We start from the raw sequence: 23,278 nt of genomic DNA, 5'->3' as shown, positions 1-23,278 counted from the left end.
TAATGGATAAGTTACTTCTCCGTCCTGTGCCTCAGTTTCCTCTTCTACTGTACTAGGAATATAAGAACTCTTCCTGAGGACACTATCCACAAGCCTGGCCCCTGATAAATGTGCACAGTGCCCTGTGATCTCAGCCAGGAAGGTTCTCAGAAGATCTGAGCCCCACCCTTGCATACACACCCCAGAACCCTTGGCTCACCCCAATGCTCCTCAGTCATTAGCCTTTCGGTCCCCTCTGAACTCATTTGAATGGAATCACAGAGTTTCAAGTGGACCCTGCAAAAATGATGTGATCATTACCTGCTTGCGCGTGACCCGCAGACTCGCTCGTCCCGTGGCTTGTTTGCTTACGCTTTCTCCGAGCATCGTATCCTCTCCAGGCTAAAAATATAAAGCCATGTGCTGGGAATGACACTGATTTAAAAGCGTGCCGGGGAATTGATAGAAGCTATTCTACCTCCAATCTGCACCTCCCATCCCCCACCCCTACCCTGCCTTCTCCCTGAGGAAAATCAAAGTCAACAGAAGAACTACGGTGAGGAAGGGCCTTTCTGAACTCTTGGTCAAGTTTTCAAAAGGCTTCCGAGGAACCATGTTTAGTCAGACATTCCCAGAACATTTTGAGTTCTATTTAGTAATAGCGGGAGCCCCTGATCTCAGGTGAGGTGGTTTCCTGTTATCCCAAGAATGGAAAAGGCCTGCCTTGGGCACGGGGGTTAAGGCTGGTGGTCAAGGCTTGGGGGTCAGGGGATGGCGAGAGGCTGTGAGCTAGTCCAGTCCTTGGAATCCTCTTATGTTCAGGAGGAAGATATAGTCGGGGATGAAGATAGAGGGGCAGAGGAAGGCACACAGCACAAAATAGTGGTTTTTGAGGATGGGGCAATATTTTCCATAGGAAAGGAAGGCAAGGAAGTAAGCCAAGAGTAGAGAGAGCAGAGCGGAAGACTGACATCTTTTAGACAGAGATGATGCACAAAGCCTCCATCCCAAGGTGAGAGGCTGTCTCCTGTGCCCCCATGTTGGCCTGAGCATCTCTGAAAAAGCTCATGAGGTTAGGATATCCCTCTTCTGCATTCCGTGTCTGTCACTTTGTAACAGCTCATCAGGAGCAGCAGAGTCCGGTATAGTTGTCATCGCCCATGACATAAGCACATGTGCAGAGGTGTCAGCAGGCTCAGATAAAGCCTAGAGGCTGGCTCCCTCTGTTTCTCAGTCTCAGCTGTGCTACAAAACCCTACTAGGTTGGTGCTGGCCATTGTGATGGAAAAGCGAAAGGGGAAGCCAGCACTTCAGTTAAATGGTGAGGGGAGGCACTCACCTGACTGGATGGCTATGGCGCCCCTCTCCCTCTTTTCCTTGGCTCTCTGGTATCTCCTCGCTCCGAGCCAGCCCTTGGTATATGCCTGCAGCATGACCACTCGGCCCATGACTTCTCGCAGAAGCAAATTTAATTGCTCCACGTGGTAATATTTGAGGAAAACCTGAAAGGAAACATTGCTTTAGCATTACGTTTTGGGCTTCTCAACAAAAACACGACTCCACTCCAGCCTATCGTAAATATTAAAGTCTAAGTAAAGTTCACAGTGATTTAACCTAAGCATATGTGTATTCACTATCTCTGGCAAACACACTCCCCTATCTAAAATGAGATTGCAGGGTTTAGACAATCCTCCAGGTGCTGTCTGGGACTGCCTCCCGCCAGCCAGGAGTTCTATTTTCTCAGACCAGCTCTGCCCCCATTGCTCCTCATAGCCTGTGATAGAGATGCTCAGGACCAATCTGAAGTCAGCTGAGAGTATGGAGGCTGGGAGACCTGCCTGACCCGCAGCGATTCCATCTCCATAGAGGGAATCTATATGCAGACTGAAACCGTCCTTGCAGAATTAACCATAAAAACCTGGCCTCCTAAAGGGACATGATGTTTCTGCAAATGAAAAGCTACACATGATGAAACTAAAATCAGAGTATGCAATAAACAGCCCAAATCTCACACAAAAATGAGTAAAGCCCTAAAGGGAACTCATCACTGCTGATACCATGATTTATGTGTTAGCATGTGCGCTAGGTCATGAAGTATGGAAAGGGGGCTCTATTAAAGTACATTCAAAGATCTCTTTTCAGAGATGCTAAGTGGTTCTCAAATTACAGAACGATGTACAAACCCTCCACCTCTGGCTTGTACATCCCAGACTTCTGAGTTAAGGCCAGCAAAGACCATCTTTAGGTTGGAGTCTTGCCTGCTATGGTATGCCAGGTACAAAGCCATTTTTGCTAGCTGTCAGTGACAGGAAAGCATCCCAGGGGACAGTTGGAATTATAAAGAGAGAGAGCTACCTTTGTTTTCCCCAGGACCCAGTGATCTAATCTGGACTTTTCCAAGATAGCGACACAGCTCTCTTTGTTAGCGGGAGGTGTTTGATGTGCTCGGAATGCCAAGTAATAATACCTACAGAACAAAATAAGAGAACAAAGCATCTTCAACCTCTTTTCACCTGATAGTAGAATTGTCCAGGGCTCACTGGAAAGTCTCCATTTCTCCTGGCCACCAATAATAGTCTAGGAAGTAGTGAATGATACACAATTTATACCTCATTTCTTTGATTTCCCCTACATTTCATACTTTCCTTTTAATGTTATTTTTCTACCCCATATTCAATGTCTGCTTTGTGGTTTTTGTATGCAAAATTGAAATACCTACTCCTGTTAGATAGCTGCTCTAGTGGATGCCATAATTGTAAATGTTAGGATTACTGTCAGAATAATTTCAAGTCCGTTGCAGGTATTTGAAAAGTCCCGCCTGAGGTATGGTGTTGCTGGCGGGTGTTCTTCTGTGTCTGTCTGGAGGAGGCATCTCCTCTTCACACAGTCCCTATTAGCATGATTTCATTTTTATGACTGTCCAAACTTTAAGAAGAAAGGGTTTCTAGATAAAGTCAAAAGTACCACTGCAGAAAAGACAAAGTCTCCTCTCCTGTCTCATCACCGGGTTTGTGGCTGTGGTCCCTGTCACAAAAGACCGGGCAATGAGAGAAAGGTGAACACATTTATTTACTTGATGTCAGTTTTCTATGATGCCGGAACCTCCGTTCACACGGAAACGCCATCCTAAGACACAGCCACTCTTGAATACTTTTATGTCAGGTTTGATGAGGTAGTGCAGACAGATGCCTGAACAGGAGGGCGCGACCCCGTGACAGCAACTCAAGTACCTGGACGGCCTGCGTGCTCAGGTTTTCCTGTAAGTCCTGTGTCCTTAGAGAGGAGGACACCCCTCTCCTCTGAGGTCATAATAAGGTCTTACAGCCGATTTGGGGAAGGTCTCATTTGCCCTAGTTGCAATCTGCCTCCCTTGGGAACAGCAGAGCAATGGTCACAATGACCTTCCTGTTATTATTTGTTACGGTGCCGAGAAGCCACATTTTGGGGTAACATGCCCCAAGTGTCATCACTGCCACAAGGATTTTCCTCCTTCTCTTTCCTCTTCCCCCTCCTTCCCCTCCCTTTCCCCCTCCTCCCCGTCCTCCTCATCCCCCCTCCTCCCCACCTCCCCTTCCTCCCTCTCACTCCTCCCTGCTCTCCCACCTTCCCCTCTTCCCCTTCAATTCCCCCTCCTCCCCCACCTCCCCCCTCCTCCTCACTCCCCCTTCCTTCCCTGCCTCCCTCCTCCATCCTCCACCTCCCCTTCTTCCCCACTCTTCCCCTCCTCCCTCCTCCGCCTCTCCCTCCTCCCCTTCCTCTCCCTCCTCCCCCTCACTCCCCCTGCCTCCCCCTCCTCCCCCTCACTCTTCTCTCTCCTCCTCCACCCAGAACCTTGCACATGAAACACAGGTTCTCCCACTGAGGAACAGCCCAGCCCTTCCTTCCCTTTCATATCCTTATTTCCATAAACTTACCTGACTATATTCTCCTTTCAGAAAATGTTTCCTTGGTTTCCCCCCTCAGGACAACTTTCAAAGTTCCTTTTTCTGCTCTTTGCTGCCATCTATAATTAAACTCAACCTTTTTGAAACTTGAGAATAAACTAAATTTCCTTTTCAGAGGAATTTGTTTCCCCATTCCCCAAACAATTCTAATCTGCTATTAAGAAATTCCTTTAAAATATAGACCTGGTTTAACTTGTAAAAGATAATCAAAATATGAAACATATTTCTTTTTCCTGTCAAATAGTCAGTAGAAAAATAAACATACCCGATCTGTACTTAAGTCAACTTATTACTGTGCTATGAGATTATTTTACAGGTAAGACACGAGGCTATATTTGATGGAAACATTTGCATCCAGAAGGAGTCGGAGTCAGTTTACACCTGTGGGAAGAGGGGCAGTGCTCTCAGAGCTCCTAACAGCAGGCAGATCACCTAAGCCCCGGAGCGGGCTCAGTCAGCGAAGGGGCTTCTGGGAACTGCGCCCGGGTTGGTTGGGGCAGCTGGAGCGGCGCTCACTCCATCCTTAGCTTCAGCTTCTCCAGGACTAATAAATACTGAGTCATGGCTCCTCCCTCGGCTTGGACCACAGCAGAAAGACTGTGCCCCGGTGTCCACAGGGATGGTGGGACTTGGTGGCAAATTTACGCGTGGGAGTGTACAGAGAGCTTGAAGTGTGAGAGTCCGTGGAAAAGTAGGTTTTTTAAAAAAAAAATGCTTCAGCCCAGAAATATGCCACACAGGGTAATCAGTAGCCCAGAAACCCAGGCTTGCTCGAGACATCACATGATACCAGCGATCACAGAACAGTTATAGGACACCTAACGAGGAAAGAATGATTTCCAAAGCTGAACATGATGCAAGACAGGGTCTCCGTTTTCCATTCAAGGGTTTCTCTTTCTTTTTTTTTAGGAACCTTGTGAGTGTTTCTTAGGCAGACTGTGTCCTAAATATTGGGATTAAACCCACATCTCTTCATTTATTGTGATGATAATGTTCATATTTGGCAATGGCACAGACAAAAGGTAAAAATTCAAGAGACGCCATAGAAGGTAATTGACCGGCCCCTCTTTGAAGTCACAGCAGCAGAAGGCAGGGCTTCTATGGAGTAAGTGAGAATTTTGTCCTCATTCAAGCGGGTGTCATGATGAAAAGCAGGCCGAGCCTGTGTGTTTCAATGTAAAGATGGCAGTGATGGAAGTCCTGCCGGAAGCAGAGGGTCTGGGTGGGTCCCACCGTTCCATTTCTTCCTGAAGCAACTTGATGAGTTGAACAAGCGAGAGGGATTCACTAGCAGAATGTTCAGAATAGGATTCTGCTCTGGGGGGCTGGACACTTGAGGGTGCTGCCAAAACCAGTTAGATCTTCCAGGATGCAAATTGCCTCTGATAAAATAAGAACTGTCTCACAGTCTTGATTGAGTCCAAGTGCTAAGAGTTGGACCATCACTGCCTGACTAGGGACATTCTTGGATTCCCATCAATGGACAAAGGAACTGTAGATGTGGCCTTTAGACTGTGAGTATCTTGCATAAGCTACACCAGTTATCTTAGAAAGCGTTCTTGTGGGTGGAGAGATGGCTTCGTAGTTAAGAGTGTATGCTACTCTTACAGAAGACCAGAATTCAAGTACCCAGCACCATGTCAAAGAGCTCACAACTGCCTGTAGCTCCACCTCCAGATGCCCTCCTCTGGCACCCATAGGCACATATGTACTCATGAGCACCTATATGCACACATCAATAAAAGTTAAAAAAAAGTGAACTTTTTTTTTTTTAAAAGAAATTGCTCTGAATGAATAAACATCCAAGGATGGATCAAGAATAAAGATTGGATGGTTCACAAGAACTTCTCCACTCTTCCAAGAGGGATCAGGCAGGAAAGGTCTAAAGACCAAGTGGAGGTGTAGAAAAGATGGAAGGTCCACCAGGAAGGAATGAAGAGAAAGGAGCCATGACTCTCTACACAGCACCTGCATGTTATGTGCGACAACTGGATTACAAAGGAGAAGGAACATGGGGAGTCTGGGAATCTTCTGAGTGTCCCTGATCAGCTATGAGTGAGGACATTTTATGTCCTATAAACAAACATTGAGTCCATCTACATACAACATGGGCAGAACTGAGTTTGCTAATCAGACTTCAGACATTACCATGTGTGGGAAGAACGAGGGCAGCTAGAATCTGTAGGACAGAGTACTCTAGAGGGCCAAAGAGAGTCCTGGATCAGAGTGGAGTTTTCCTCAAGTATTCAGACGAGCTTGGATTGGCACTTACATGGGAGCAAAGTACCCAGGGGCTAGGGAAGAGTTGGTGTGGTGACAGGCTGTAGCTGCCTTCACACGGGGCTGGCAACAGCACCTGTCTCTACCAACCAGACTGGTTGACCATATAATTCATAGGACAGTGGCCAGAACTCAGAGGATCTTGCTCTGCCAGTGAGAAAATACTAATCATAAACAAGGATACACATAAACCTAAAGAGTAAGGACTCAAAAGGACAACATTGTTCCAAGTTATTTAACTGTATCCAAGGATCAATCAGAAAACATAGAAAACAGTCAATATTTGGCATCAAGATAATTAGTCATTCAGGAAAATATGACCTGTGGTAAGAGGACCAGTGTTGCATTTCTAGCACCCACATGGTGGCTCACAGCCCTCTGTAACTCCAGTTCCAGGGCTTCTGGCTCCCTCTTCTGACCTCTGCATGCACATGATACATATATAGGCATGCCAGCAAAATGTTCATACACATAAAATAGTAAAATAAATAAGTCTAATGTTTTTTAAAACAAAGGATATTAGAAGTTATTTTAATGCTATTTCAAATGTTCAAAAAGTTATGATGAGACATAAAAAGTAGTTTCAAAAAACACTTAAGGTAACTTTTAGGAGTCAGAACTACAGTGTCTGAGATGGCAGCCTTACAGAGTGAGCTTAGCAACAGGGCAATCATCAGAGAATAAGATGACTGAACTTCAGACCTGACAGCAGAAACTGTACAAAGGGAAACAGGGCGTGGAGATGGGTCAACAGGCAAGAGAGCTTGCTGCTCTTGCAGAGGACCCAAGTGTGGTTCCCAGTGTCCATGATGGAGTCTCACAGAGTGCTTGTAAGTCCAACTCAAGAGACATGACACCCCCTTTTGGCTTCCACACACATGAAATGGGCATGTGCTCACACGCATGTTCCTGTATGTGTGTGTATCTCGCGCGCGCGTGTGCACACACACACACACACACACACACACACAGAGAGAGAGAGAGAGAGAGAGAGAGAGAGAGAGAGAGAGAGAGAAATCAGGTTTTTTTTTTTAAAGAAACAGAGAAAACTTAATTTTAAAAAGCAAAAAGTTTAGTGAATTTTGAGGCACTCTCAAGGGGCTTAAATATATCTAACTAGAGTCCCTAAAGAGAGTGACAAAGGAACACAGATTTTTTTAAAAAAAAAAAAGTGTTCAAAGAAAGTGACATTAAGATTTTTTTCAAATTTACTAAAAGCTATAAACTAGCATATGAAGAGACTCAGTGGACCCCACACATAAACTGAAGGTTACTGCATCAAAGTACAGTCCACGAAACTGCTCAAAACCCATGAGCAGGAGGGAATCTTCCAGAAAAAAGACCAACTGCACAGAGAGGAACATGGACACCTTTAACGGCAGAGCTCTCAATGGGACAATTCCTGGGAGGGAGGGAGAAGGGGAGCAGAATCCTGAGCACACTTTAAAAAAGATGCGTGCAGCATCCAGTGAAGACGCCGCACACAAACAAAGGCAAAAGAAGACATGAGCGTGGGCTCACAGCGACAAGACGATGGGCAAGGAGACAAAGAAGAAAGAAAAACCATCCACGTGAAGTTTCAGGGGAGCCAGGAAGCTAGTGGTACCCTGGTGCTAGACAGAACCATTGAATACGTATGAGACCCAGATGACCAGTACAAGCTGACAGCGGGCGAGCGGCAGCTGGGCTCATAGTGTATTGTGGCACCTCAGTGGTGCTCATCTGCCTGCAAGATGGCACAGAGGCCATCCCCAACTCCTTCCTGCAGTAGCAGGATGCTTAGCCCCAATGGAGGATGGCCTGGCCCCAGGAACCGCCCCCCCTTCGGTTGTGGTGGTGGTAGTGGTGGTGGTGGTGGTGGTGGTGGGGACTTCTGTTTGGTGTTAGTCTTTTGTGCTTGTTTTGTTTTTTTGTTTTTGTTTTTTTTAAATAAAATTGCCTGTGTGAGAAAAAAAAAAGACATAAAAGCTGAAAGAACTTATCCCTAGTGATATTCACCAAAAGAAATGCTAAAGGAAGTTCATTATAACAAATTCAGGAAACGATAATTCCAGATGGGAGTGCCAATCTATCAGAAGGACCGATGGCATACTATGAGAGCGTTCTGATGGTAACTATCCCAAATACTTTTCTTATGACTTAAATGTCTCTACCATATTCTTGACTGAGCAAAAGTGATAGTAATAGATCAGGTTTATAATGCACAGAGACATGATATATAAGGCAAGCACAGCATAAAGGTCAGATGAAAAGAAACCAAAGTGGATTTTCACAAGAGTCTTATGCCACATGTTGATTTAAGGTAGGCTAAGAAAAATTAAAGATGTGTGGCATAAATCAAAGAGGAAAGCCCTAAAATAGCCAAGCAAAGAGCTACAAGCAACAGATCAACAAAGAAGATAAAATGAAACTGTACAAAATGGTCAATAAATCTCAAAGAAGAGGGAGGAGGAGACAGTGATGTCATCCGCAAAGATCAGATGTGAGTAATAAAAACCATGTAGCAAAATGTCAGAACAAAACTAACCACATGAGTAAGAATGCTAAAGCGGACATTTTAGACTTCTCTCTCTCTACACACATACACATACACATTCATACACACATACACACACTCACATGCACACTCACATGCACACTCACACATACATGCACACTCACACATACACACACATACACACATGCACACACATATACATGCACAAACATACACATGCACATACATATACACATGCACACTCACACACATATACATGCACAGACATACATGCACATACATATACACATACACATATGCACACACACATATACATGCACACACATACACATATACACACACACATGCACATACACCCATACACATACACATACATGTACTCACATACACACTCACACACACATGTGGCTACATACCACATACACATGCTCACTCTGTGCCTCTGGTGAGCCCCACCCATCTTTGTGGCTGGCCTTTGGACAGAGACCACTGCAATCAGCTTCTACGATGCCATCACAGGTAGACGCCCCTGAATTGACAGGCTGCTGTTGGCTGACTCCTTTCCCATTACCAATTCTTTTTCTTTGGGTAGAAGGAGAATTCCAGCTCGCATAGATGAGAGGTTTCTAAACCACCTGCAGAAAATGGGATCACCAGTCCAAATGTCTCTGCTTGCTCACAACAGAGCTTCCCTGCCCTGTTTAACCTGTGACTCAGTGTTCCTAGGGCCTAGATGACCCCTCTAAGAAGCATTTAGCTCCTGGAGGGAGCTTAGTTATTGATTTGTGCATATGTATATTGATATACATTGATAAACATCTGTTTCTATATCTATCTCTATCTCATCTATCTTCTCTCACATATACATATACATATACGCATATGTATACATCATATACATACGCTTTTTATATGCCACATACACACATCTATCACCTGTCTTTCAGCCCGCCTTTGAAACGAGGAGGAAGGCAGAAGAGGCTTGGCTCACACTTGGAACGTGGTAAGAGGAAGCTCCGAGACCCTCCTACTCAAGGCCAATGCAGGCCTCTGCTCCCCTCACATGTGCCTCTGGATGCCACAGCGTGGTCGGACTCTCTAACTGGCACCTATGATGTCCCAGCATTTTTTGCCTCTAAAACCTGTGTGTGCCTCCAGCAAGCTGGATTACAAGGCTTTCGTCGCCTGTGTTGATTTCCTAGGGTTGAGCACCAGCCGCGAGGCTCCCTCAATGCTAAGGCATCTAACAGCATTTGGCCTGGGGCATGAAAGTCATTTGTTTTCCTGTGGAAGGCTGTACTCATTGTCTAAACCCTGGGTTCTAGCCTTGTTTTGTCCTCTCTGAGCTGCTCTGCACCTCTTTCTAAACAGCTGGCGTTGGCAGGGGCTGCAGTCAATGTCGGAGGGCGTGCTTAGTGTGAGAAAAGCCCTGGGTTCTGTCTTCCGCACTGCTGAACGGTGGCTCCCGATAAATACATACATTCTGCAGAGTGAGGTGCAGTTTAATTGATTTCTTCCCTACTATGGAAAGCCAGTATTGTTCCTGGTTTTTATTCATCTCAACATTCCTTTACTTCACAGAAGCCCCGCTGTTTTGACCTTTCCTATGAACCGATGATGACATCTGCCTGGTTCTCTCTTATCATAGAAAGTAGATACTTTGAACACATCATCCCTATTTCTGTATTCCACCCATGATTTTGTCTTCTCCTGTACATTATCTTCTAATGAGAGAAATACAGAATGCAAACGTCCAGGCTAGAAGCACTCACCAAGAGGCACATGCAGACGTGGCTTAAGTCAGGCAGTTCGTGCACCTGGTCTGCTGATACTGGGCAGCACCGACAAGCTTAGTGGACCCCAAATGATGGATGATAACTTCCTATTAATGGTGTTCAAAAGTATTCAGTTCATAGAATATATCCATGCTACGCTGGGTGATTGGTGGCGCACACCTCTAATCCCAGCACTAAGGAGGCAGAAGCAGGTAGATCTCTAAGTTCAAGGCCAGTATGGTCTGCAAAGTGAGTTTCCAGACATCTATGGCTACACAGAAATATCCTGTCTTGAAAAAACAAAACAAAAGAGTGTGTTTATGTTATTCTTTAACAGTAAAGCCATAGTGTTTTCCAAAGGCCATACCAATGTTTAATAAATATCACCACTTGACTGTCCCTTACCCCTGTCCACCCATGACAGTCCAAGGAGTCAGTTAACTTACGGATGACCGCCAACATATATATATCAAACAATGCAGTTGCCCCTCAGTATCCATGGAGATTGGTTCCAAGATGCCCAGGTCCACGGTGGCTCAAGGAAAAAGTCTGTACATACTCAGTACAGATGTGAAATTTCAAACAACATTGTCAAGACAAGATGTTCAACTCTGTTGATACAGAGCCCAGGATGGGAGAACTGACTATTGAATTGAGCTCTTAATTTGCATTTTTCTTAAAAGAATGGCATTATATTAGTATTTTATTATTGTTGTTGTTTGTGTATATGTGTGTATGTGGGTACATATATGCCAAGGTGTATCTGTGGAGGTCAAAGTTCACCTTGTGGGGATTCAACTGGTTCATTTTAAAATTTGTTTACCCATATTGCCTCTCTGAATTATTTCCTATGTTGTTTTCTCATTGCAATTGTTTATTCATAAATAAGATTTTATACACGCTGTAGTTCAGTTATTTCCTATAGACTCTTATAGTTGAGGGTCAGTCTTCAGAGTAGTGGGTTTTGGAGGTGGTAAAAGTCTTAAGAGATGGAGACCACTGGAAAATTGTTAGATCATTGGAGGCCTTCTGGAATAGATGATTACAAAAGCCCTGAGTCTGAAGCCTTTGCCTCTGATTTCCTGATTCAAGATGCGGGCTATTCCTGCTGTTGTCATGGCTCTAGTGGACAACGCTCTGCAGAGCTGATCTCTTGCTAGTGCCATGTACTTGAACATTTTAAATGATGATGTAAATAAATGTATTTTCTTTATAAGCTTCCAGCCTTGGGTATTTTGTTCCAGCAATGAAAAAGCTGATTAATACATATAGGATCCAGCTGATAGAGGGGGTGAGCGAAATGAGTAAGCAAAGTAGACAACTTCCCCTCCCTTGTGAAGGACATCAATTTGGGTAGGGATACATGCTGTGAATAATAACAAAACAAAGTGGTCGGGGTGGGTGGAAAGTCTGAGTATACTTAGGGATATTTTGGCAAGCAGCAGTAAGCAATCAGGATAGTGAGGTGATTCCGATCGTATCATGACAGAAGATGCTGAAGGAATTGGAGACACTGAACTTAGAAACAAAAAGCAAGGTCTCTTAAAGGGTCATGTGCAGACCACCTAGATCAGCACCATCTGGAGGTTTTTCAAAAAGATGCAGGCTTCCAAGATCTACTGGAGATGCTTCTGAAACAACAGAAATCTCTAGGGTTTGTCTCAGGGATCTGTGTTTTAGTAAATATCTCTGTTGATTGAACTCAACTCTGAAATCATGGATTTAAGGAAACATGTTGATTGGCTCCCTCAAGTAGAGATGATTTGTTCAGTGATGCCCAGAGAATGGGTACTGAGGGAGATGCTTAAAATCTAGACGGAGATTTCACCCAGAGTTCACAGGATGTGGTGGTGATCATGGGTGGGGTGCCTTGGGGGTCAGGAGGTAGATGCTTACATCCTGGAACTGTTCACTAGAAGCTAACTGACAAAGTTGAGGATCTACTGTGACTCTTTAATATAGTTCCTCATGTTGTAGTGACCTCCAACCATAAAACTATTTTTGTTGCTACTTCATAACTGTAATTTTGCTACTGTTATGAATTGTAATGTGAATACCTAGTATGCAGGGTGGTCTTAGGTGATCCTTATGAAAGGGTTGTTCCACTGACAAAGGGTTGCAACTCACAGGTTGGACCAGAATGGCCTTTTGAGAGGCCTTCTAACAAAGATGGTATGTTGACTTCTCCCTTGGCCTAAAGAACTGTTCATATAATTTTTTTTTGGTATAGAATAGAATTTATTCAGAGTAGGGGATGGGAGTTAGTGGTAGAGAGAGAGAGGGAGAGAGAGAGAGAGAGAGAGAGAGAGAGAGAGAGAGAGAGAGAGAGAGAGAGAGAGAGAGGAGACCAGCCATGACCACGTGGAGGGGGGAAGAGCCCCAGGGGCAGAGAGGTGAGAGAGTGTGGGAGAGCAGAGAGCAAAGAGCCATATAATTTTTAAAAATCATGGTTTCCATTGATCAAATACTGTTGCTGTCAAAAATCCAGGGCTATTGTTGAAATATTTGCATGTGTAAAGATTTCCTTAGAAACCATGTTTGGAGATCTTAGTAGCTCAGCCACACTCTCTGTCATAGGGCATTCTTAAGGACCACCTAGGGAGTACCTCTTAGCACCCAGAAACTTCTTAAAGTGCAAATGTGCTCCCTTTTCTCTCTAAAACACACACTCCTACTGAATGGATCAGAAACTCTGAAAGCAGGGCTCAGGAATCTGTATTTTCTTTGTTTTTTGTTTTTTGTTTGCATGTTTGTTTTGAGATGGGGTTTCTTTATGTGGTCCTCCTAGCTGTCCTAGCTCTGTAGACCAAGCTGGCCTCAAACTCATAGTAATACACCTGTTTCTGCCTCCAGAAGTCATGTGCTACCATGCCTGGCCTTAGGAATCTGTATTTTCAAGGAGCTCTCCAAGGGACCCTGTTTGGTAAGAAAGTTGGAGAATTTTGGAAAGAAACAGAATTATAAAACAAAGTGACTCCTCACACCCCATTCCCAGGAACAATGTCTTTAAAGTAAAAGAGGGGATCCCACAAATCTCTTTGTTTAACCGAAAGAAGTTACGAGGGTTTCTAATCATCACTTTCCTTCTGCAAAAGTCACTCAGAAATCACCTTGTAGAAATCTTCCCAACTGTTGGTTGAGCATTGCTGGCTAACAAATAATTTCAGTATCTACGGTAGAGAAATGGCTAAATAAGAAGCACAGAACTCGATGGAAACAGTTGGAATGTATGAAAGCTATGAATGCTGTGGGTCCACAGCTAGAGTGAGGTACTGAACAGAAAGGCTGGCTGCCGAAACTACCAAAGCTTAACAGCAGCACCATTCGCCATTCGAAGGAGGCGACGGTGGGCTGGAGAGATGGCTCGGCCATTAAAAGCACCGACTGCTCTTCCAGAGGTCCTGAATTCAAATCCCAGGTACCACATGGTGGCTCACAACCATCTGTAGTGGATCTGATGCCCTCTTCTGGTGTGTCTGAAGACCGCTCCATAAGGAGGCAGTGGGTGAGCGGGCGCTGGGAAATAAAATCAGGCATGTGGAAAGAGAAATTCAGTTTTATATGTAAAATACTCAACACATTTAGAGGAAATGAGCCACACATTTTTGTAGTTAAAAGTAAATTAAAACATTAGGTAAAGATTGTTATTTGGTTTAATCCTGTAATAGACCCATCCTAAGTCAAAAGAGTATAAGTCTGCAAATTGCATCAAAATCATTTTACCTTTAAGTAGCAGCGTTCTGATCGTGAGCAGGGAGGCGTATTCGTTTGCCTGGTTCCAATAGTCACTTATGGATTCTCTGTCCCTATCCATGACCATCCAAACTGTCTCACCAGAGACCCCAAAACACTGGGATAATTATCTAAATGATCCGATCCACTTAGATAATTTTCTTTCATGTAGATAACAGAGATAGCACAGTAATTTTGGCTTGGATAATTTGATAATTACCCCCAATTGCCCACTTCCCTTTGTGTGTCTAAAATTCCAGATTTCGTTTATTAAGTTCTTATATTTACCATAAGCCACATATTTTTTCCCTTTGTGTTTAGCCATCAATAAAGAGAGTGAGCAGCTGGCCACCATCTGCTACCAAACAAGAAAAATGATTATATCTATTGCATCCTTAGAAATGCTTCTAAACGTAGGCCTCAGGATAAGAAGTTGTGCTGAAGGCCTGAGATTATCTATTTCTCTGATGTTCTATAACTTATTGCGTGTCTCAGTTCCTTTTCCTGTTACTGATATAAATATTCCGGCTAAATCAACAAAAGGGATAAAGGGTTTATTTTAGCTCACAAGTTCCAGGTTAGAGTCCATCACTGCTCTGAGGTCACAGTGACAGGACCTTTCGAGCCAACAGTTAAGACCAGAGACGGATGCGTGTTCGCTAGTGCATGGCTCACCTCCATTTTTATTCGGTCCTGATATCCTTTCCAGGCAAATGATGTTGCCCACAGTGGGCAGATCTTCCCATGTTCATTAATGTAATTAAGAAAAATCCTTCACAGATATTCCCTAAGGCCCATCTGGTGTATGAAGCCGAGGGTTGACATTATCACATGGCAGCACTTGGCTAATGTGGGACCATGAAAGGCAGTCTGTGTTCTGGTTGAGCATGGCCTAACCTCTGGAGACCAATAGATATTTATTCTACACGGGATGGACCGGTTTGTCAGGAGCCCTCAGCTCCCTACAATTCTGTGGCCATCAGTCACATAGGGCCACGCCCCAAGCCCCTGGTAGTCTGTCTGGACTCCATCTCCACAGTTACCTGACAACAGCCAGGTGTGTTCCTCCCCACAGTTACTTGGCAATAGCCCACTATAAAAGGGGTTGCTTGGCCCTTCCTCTCTTGCTCTCTTCTCTTACTGTTGTATTCTTTTCCCTCTCTTCTGCCCCCTTGGTCCTCCTCCTCTCTCCACATTCCCTTCCCCCCCCCTCTCCATGTGGCCATGGCCGGCCTCTACTTCTCTACCTTCTCTCTCTCTCTCTCTCTCTCTCTCTCTCTCTCTCTCTCTCTCTCTCTCTGCTTCTCTACAGTACACTCTGTAAAACCATGGACTACGTGCTTTCATCCGGACCCGCCACGCTGGAGCAACGGAACAAGTTTTCTGCTCAAGAGCTGTCTCTAATCTCCGGCTTAGACCTCCCAGCGTTCCCAGCCAGGGCCACCACCAACTCGAGCCATCTGCCCACCAAGCCAAGAACACTCTCATCCCCAGGGTCCCAGCTGGTGCTCTCCCCTGCCCTTTTCCCTTCAGCCCGGGCCAGAGACCAGCCCTGAGGGCCCACACTCTGTTCTCAGCTCTTCCCCAACATCCAGCAGTGTCTGCAGTATCCAAGACTGAAAACCTGTCGCCCTTGAGTTCCACCCTGCCGGCTCCCTGGGCTACACCAAGGACTGTCCTTTTCCACCTGTGCGCCTTCTCAAAGTCCGAAGCCTGTCTGGCAGTTTTGTGGGGATGCATGTAGTCTAAACTACTAAACTACCTGTGCCCGCCTGGCCCAGAAGCTCTGGGCGGGACGCGGAACCCCAACCATTTAACCCACAGGCTAACACTGGGTATGTGTTAATGTCTTTTAATTCCATTGTTGATACTTTATAAGTTTGCATGAAGAAAACCACAGTGACACCAAGAATCAGAAATAATTCATGCTCATTCATACACTAATTTGTAATAGAAAGGCAAACATTGCCTGGGCATGGTGGAATATGTGTGCAGTCCCAGCACTTGGGAAGTGGGGGCAAGAATCTAGTTACATTCTGCCTCTGTCCTGAGAACTTAGATGTGGCTGAATTAGAAAGTAATTGATTAATTTGAATGGCAGAGAATCCCAAGGCAAGAGTGTCTGTATTCTGTCTGGACTCTACCCCTACAGTTACCTGGCAACAGCCAGGTATGCTCCTCCCCGCAGTTACCTGGCAATAGCCATGTAGGCCTGGCTCACTATAAGAGGGGTTTCTTGCCCCTTCCTCTCTCTCTTATTCTCTTATTTCTTCCTCTCTCTCTTGCCTCTTGCCCCCTTGCTCCCCCCTCTCCCCATTCCCTTCCCCCCTCTCTCTATGTGGTTATGACTGGCCTCTATATCTCTACAATCTCCTTCTTTCTACCTTTCTCTGCCTCTGCTACCTTCTTAACCCTCCTCCCATGCCCTGAATAAACTCTATTCTATACTCTACTGTCATGTGGCTGGTCCCCCAGGTTGAAGGGATACCTCGGCATGGGCCTGCTGAGGCGCCCCCTTCCCCCACACCTCACCATACCCCATAAAACATATTCTTATACCACTTTATATTTTTATAATCGTAACAAAGAGGATTAGAATTTCAAACTTAGATGCAAAGGAAGCTCCCAAGGTGGGAGAGGGTATAAAAAAAAGTAAAAATACTCAAGAGTAACAGAAGGATTGTTGGAGCCCATGTCCAGCTTCTAAGCACCTGAGGGGCTCAGACCTTTGATGAATATAAAAATCTGGCAACTAGACCACTGATCCAGAGTTATCCTTGTGCTTCTTCCCAGTTGCACATTTGCTATGACATCATCTGGAAATTCAACGTGCGTATATCTCTTTCACTAATTTTATTTTAATCACAAAGGGAAGGTATAGAAAAGGAAAGGAGAAATATCAAAGCACTTGATGGGATGATTGAAAAAGAAAAAACTCAACGCATTGCTCACATCAGTGCGATCTTTGAGTCATCTAGAGACCACAGTCCAGCAAACTGCCTCAGAACGGAGCAGGCAGGGGCTGGCAGGGTGGCTCAGCAGGTAACAGCAGTGGCCACCACGCTTGACAATCTGAGTTTGTTTCCTAAGATTCACATGGTGGAAGGAGAAAACGGAAATAAATAAATAAATGAATGAATGAATAAATGAATGAATGAATAAATGAATGAATGAATAAATGAATAAATACATAAATGCAACTGAAAAGAAGGAAAAGAGGGGAAAAGGGGAAAGACAAAAGAGATTGTCTTCAGTTGGACTGCTTCAAAACTGGGACGTCCTGGGTCAAGAAAGTAGCAATAACCCTTAAAAAGAAACTTGGGTGTGCAATAGAAAAAAAAATAAAAAATGACTCACACTGAATTGTTTTCTTTAAAAATTTTTCTTCCCAATTTTTCACTTATATTTTTAATTGGGTGCTTGTCTTAGTTACCTTTCTGTCCTATGATAAAATACTATGATCAAAGCCACTTAAGAAAGAGTTTATCTGGCTTTATAGTTCCAGAAGAGTCTGTCATGGTAGGTGGCATAGCAGCGCAGCATGGACAGGAGCAGACAGCTGAGAGTTCATAGCCTTTACTGCAAGCCCAAAGCAGATCAAACAAACTGACATGTGGCGGGGTTTAAAGCTTTCAAATTTCACCCCAGTGGCAAACTTCCTCCAGCAAGGTGCCTTCCTAATTTTCTAGACCAGGGCAATCAACTGGGACCCACATGTGTTGGGTTGGTCTGATGCTGCTTGTATTCTAATGCTAAATACTGGCTCTCGAGTTTTGGTTGCCCCAGATAAGCAGATCCTTATGTACACCAAATGATGCTATATGTAAATCTTGCTCCCCAATTTAACTGGTCAATAAAAGGCTAAAGCCTGGGGTTGGGCAATAGAGGGAGAAAGGTGGGGCTTGAAGATTGAGTGAGGGGAGTACAGGTAGGTAGAGAGAAGGAGGAAAGAGGGAAGGACATGGGTGGGGGTAGGGTGGGGACAGGGGTGGTGGTGGAGAAGGCCACCATGAGAGGAGATAGACCATGAGCACATGAACAGGAAAAACATTAGAAACAACCACTTTATAACTACAGAGTCCAGCTCTCCACCCTCTCTGTAGCTCACAGAAACGGTCTGAGATACCCAAGAAGCGTGGCACGAGGAGAAGGAGGATCTAAATGTGAGGGTATCTTAAACTGAATGAAGAGGGGGCTAGAGAGATGGCTCAGTAGTTCAGAGCACTGGCTGCTCTTCTAAAGGACCTGAATTTGATTCCCAGTACCCACATGATGGCTCCAATAGTTTCAAACCAGTTCCTGGAAATCTGATGCCCTCTTCTGGCCTCCATAGGCACCAGACATGCATAGAGTACACAGACATGTGTGCAGGCATAATACCCACAAACATTAAATTAAATTAAATTAAATTAAATTAAATTAGATTAAATTAAATTACAAAATAAGAAAGTTATGAAGAAGTAGTCATAGTCCCAGATTTCCCTCCCCAACTGTTGAAGAAGATTTTTTATGATATATTTTGGATTTAATCATTCAAAACTGAGTGGTATGTGAAGAATAATTGAATGCTTGCATACCCAGAACGTGAGGCTCCCTGTTCTCTTCCTGCACTGGACTCTAGAACCCTGAAAGGTGACCTGGGAAGACCAGCTAACTGGAATCTTATGAGGGGCAATGCTACCTTGTTTATTGAATAAATAATAATCTATATTCATTTGGGTCACTGGCCATAAGATGCCATGTTTAAGCTGCTATAGGAAAGGTTAGAATCAGGGATGAGCTAGAGAGTTGCAGTTCTGCTGAGAGTCAAATTTGAGTCAGCTCGTACCTCACTGAGGAAACAGCACTCACTGCCACAAGGAACTTCTTTTATTGTTCTTAGGAGGGAAAAGGCAGCAGGTGAAACCAGAGCCCAGAGGTAGCTGGCCAATAGCTCAGTGAATATTTGTGTGGGAAGAAAGAAAATCCAGGCCTGAAGGAACAAAGAGAACTTTTTGTTAGGAGAATCATAAATAGTGGCTACGATTTTGCAGTAAGAAAAGAATAAAGTAAACAATGTGCAGACTGAAAATGGCCAGGAGACCCCGAGGAAGGAAAGTGACATTTCCCTGTGTATCGCCATGCATCAGATATATCGTCAAATATTCTGACACGACAGAAGATACACGCCAACTGGCAGAAAAAGTGAGCCAGAATGGATGGGAAGTGGGATTGGAAACACCTTTCGGTAATCTTCTTCAGAGTATATGAAATTGTATAAAAAAATAAAATAAAACAAAACAAGCAAGCAGACAGATAACTGTGAATTGTTCAAATTAAAACAATCCGAATATAATTCTTTATTTTTAAGATTAATTTTTTTTTTATGTATGTGAGTGCCCTGTAGCTGTCTTCAGACACACCAGAAGAGGGCATCAGATCTTATTACACATGGTTGTGAGCATCATGTGGTTGCTGGGAATTGAACTCAGGACTTCTGGAAGAGCAATCAGTGCTCTCAACTGGTGAGCCACCTCTCCAAAACCAGTATATAATTCTTTAAAATAAAACAAAACAAGCAAGCAGACAGATAACTGTGAATTGTTCAAATTAAAACAATCCGAATATAATTCTTTATTTTTAAGATTAATTTTTTTTATGTATGTGAGTGCCCTGTAGCTGTCTTCAGACACACCAGAAGAGGGCATACCAGTATATAACAGTTCCAACCATTTGCCTAAGAATTTCATGAGTTCATTGTTTTTAATCTCTGAGTAGAAGCAAAAATTAAAAGAGAATAATATAGCTGCTTATAAAATCCAGCACAGCGTCTGGGTGCAGGGCATCAAGCAGTCACACAGACACACCAGTATATAACAGTTTTCCAAGTTAATATCTAGTGTTGTCAACAAAAAAGTTTGTCCTTGAAAATTCTTTTAAAGGGTCCAAGAGGTAAATAGATGAGGATGATCTTTCTGCATGATTAGGGAGATTCAGGGGTACAGGACTGTCAAAATAAAGGGTGATACACACTTGGTCTTTTAGCCTACGGTTGGTTCCCCTGTCTTTCCTTTAATGGAGTCCCTTACACCATAATTCAAGAGGAGTTGGCCTCACCCAGCCACTTGACCCAAAGCCCTTCCTTGTCTTAGAGATGGGTCCAACGATATGCATGTGATCCACACTGCTATAGTCTGTTTACTGTGTAAGAATTAATTCTCAAGAGACCCAGCCAATCAAAGGGAAGGGCCAGTGGCTCGGTGTGACTGCTTGATGCCCTGCACCCAGACGCTGTGCTGGATTTTATAAGCAGCTATATTATTCTCTTTTAATTTTTGCTTCTACTCAGAGATTAAAAACAATGAACTCATGAAATTCTTAGGCAAATGGTTGGAACTGGAAAATATCATCCTAAGTGAGGTAACCTATTCACAAAAGAACACACATGGAATGCAGTCACTGATAATTGGATATTAGCCCAGAAGCTCAGATAAATTGGTACCAGCGTAGTGGGGTATTCCTGTGACAAACTGACCATGTTTTGGGAAGGATTGTGGAAGGACTTTGGAACTCTGAGCTAGAAAAGCTGTAGAAAGTTCTGTAGGAGCTTGGAAGACAATGTTACAAACAGTGCAGAAGATGGAGGCCTGGCTTGTGAAATTTCAGAGGGAAGATTAAAGACTCTTAAAGTGGCCATGTTTTGATTGTGAAGATTCGGTGGTTTTGGTTAGCTGGGGCTGAAGAATCAGCTGTGAGTAACAAGATACCAGAACCACTAAAGCAAACATTTGTGTTACTGGGACTATTGATGCTGGTTAGCTGGAGCTAAGAAATTAGCGGTAATTAAGAAGAGACCAGCATCACTGAGATGAAATCTTCTTGGAAGTGCTTTCTGAGAGCACAGAGAGTGTGTTCTAGAGATAGCCACAGTTGTATTTTGTGCTGTGGCTGGACTTGGTACTGTGTAAGAGTCACCCAGATGGTACTGGTTTTGAAGGCATGAAGGGGTCATGAAAAGCAGCTGAGACTCTTGGCACAGTGAGAGGCCACGAAGGCCATTGGTGAAGATGCAGCCTCAGTTGCAATTGATGGCCCAGGACTTGAAGGGGTCATGCATGGGAGCAGAGGCTTGTCACCATGAAGAGAGCCTATGAGAGGCTATTGGTGAAGCCTAATTACAGTAGAAGTCAACAGTGTTTTGGAGATGCCAGTAGATACAATGACCACCAAGAACAGCAGCAGCAGTGGAGTACAGGCAGCTGGAGCCTAGAAGACAAGCTGTGTGCTACAAAGGGCAGAGCTGAAGAAGTGACCCAAGCCCTTGGAGGAGCCCGGAAGATTGTGAGTTGGATCCCAGACATTGAACCATTGGAGTTTGAGTTTTGCTTTTGGTTGTGACTGTGCCCTGATATGTTTCCCTCTTGAAGGAAGAAAGTATTTTAGTGGAGCCTACAGTTGAGAGACTTTGAATTTTTAAAAGACTTTGAATTGAAAGATATTGGATATTTTAAGGTGATTGAACTTTTAATATATAAAGACTGTGGGACTTTTAAAGTAATTTAGATCTTGGGGATGAAGAAGAAAGTAAGGGTTGAGGCTTAATAGTGATGTGTTTGTGTGTCAAGTTGACAAGGGGTCAATTTTACTGGCTAGTTTCATGTGTCAACTTGACACAGGCTGGAGCTATCACAGAGAAAGGAGTTTCATTTGGGGAAATGCCTCCATGAGATCCAGTTGTGGGGCATTTTCTCAATTAGTGATCAAGTGGGGGAGGGCCCCTTGTGGGTGGTACCACCTTTGGGCTGGTGCTCTTGGGTTCTATAAGAGAGCAGGCTGAACAAGCCAGGGGAAGCAAGCCAGTAAGAAACGTCCCTCCATGGCCTCTGCATCAGCTCTTGCTTCCTGACCTTCTTGAGTTCCAGTCCTGACTTCCTTTAGTGATCAACTGCAAAGTAAAAGTGTAAGCTCAATAAACCCTTTCCTCCCCAACTTGCTTCTTGGTCATGGTGTTTGTGCAGGAATAGAAACTTTGACTAAGACAGTGAGGTAACCTATTCACAAAAGAACACACATGGAATGCAGTCACTGGTAAGTGGATATTAGCCCAGAAGCTCTGAATACCCAAGACACAACTCACATATCAAATGACTCCCAAGAAGAAGGAAGGAGAGGGCCCTGGTTCTGGAAAGGCACAGTGCAGCAGTGTAGGGGATTACCAGGACAGGGAAGTGGGAGGGGGTTGATTGGGGAACCGGCAGAGGGAAGAGGGCTTCTGGGCCTTATGGGGAGGGGGGAACTGGGAAAGGGGAAATCATTTGGAATGTAAACAAAGAATATAGACGATAAAAAACAATTTTTTTGGCTTCAGCTCCGTTGGAGTTTAGGTCACTTATTATTGAGGAATTCATGACGCAAGTGTCAAACGAGCGAGCAAGCAGCTTCCCGCAAGCACAGCCTTCCATAAGACGTAGCCACACATTGTAAGACATAGCCACACATTGTAAGACGTAGCCACACTCCGTAAGACATAGCCATACTCCGGAATGAAGCTCCAAGCCCCACAGCCAGGGAGATACAGAGAAACCTTGTCTCAAAACCAAACCCAAATCCCAAATATCCCTCTGTCACAGAACAGAGGAAGGCAAATTAATTTATCACTCTTTCTATGGGACCTCTAATAAATGACAATAATTTCCAAACTTGGCCAGAGCCCTTAAAAAAAAAAAAAGCAATGTATTCAGCATTTTTGGTTTTGTTTTTGCGTTTTGAGCTCTTGTTGATAAAGAATGAAGACAACCCGTGAGCACATGCTCTGCCAGTCTTTGATGCACATTGCAATCTGAGTGAGTCACAGCTCAACATCCAGGCTCCACGCATCCTTCACCTACTTCTAAAGAGCAGGGGCCAGAGGCACAGTCAGGACTGGTATAATAGACATGAAGACAAGGTGAGATTTTCTTTTTCATATTTCACAAATATTTCTAAAGCAGCTGACCTGAGCTGCAGCACAGTACAGTCACAGTGCTGGCTGCGCCTCCCAGGCGGTTAGGGTCGAAAGGAGAGGCAGGTAATCCATGTAGAAGGCACTATCA

General features: G+C 44.2%; 1 protein-coding gene across 1 annotated transcript in view; it reads right to left on the bottom strand.

The window, feature by feature from the left end:
* The window catches only part of Myo3b (myosin IIIB), a 333,329-nt gene that overhangs the window by 115,295 nt on the left and 194,756 nt on the right, over positions 1-23,278 (bottom strand). Inside the window, exons 25-27 of the mRNA XM_052182659.1 lie at positions 2,335-2,446; positions 1,319-1,481; positions 301-381 (exon numbers count right to left, since the gene is read on the bottom strand). Coding sequence (XP_052038619.1) covers positions 301-381; positions 1,319-1,481; positions 2,335-2,446 — 356 coding nt within the window. The remainder of the gene's footprint in view (positions 1-300; positions 382-1,318; positions 1,482-2,334; positions 2,447-23,278) is intronic.

Source organism: Apodemus sylvaticus, chromosome 5, assembly GCF_947179515.1.
Source record: "Apodemus sylvaticus chromosome 5, mApoSyl1.1, whole genome shotgun sequence".
NCBI lineage: Eukaryota > Metazoa > Chordata > Mammalia > Rodentia > Muridae > Apodemus > Apodemus sylvaticus.
The sequence above is the reverse complement of the archived record's forward strand: the minus strand, read 5'-3'. Positions and strand labels throughout refer to the sequence as shown.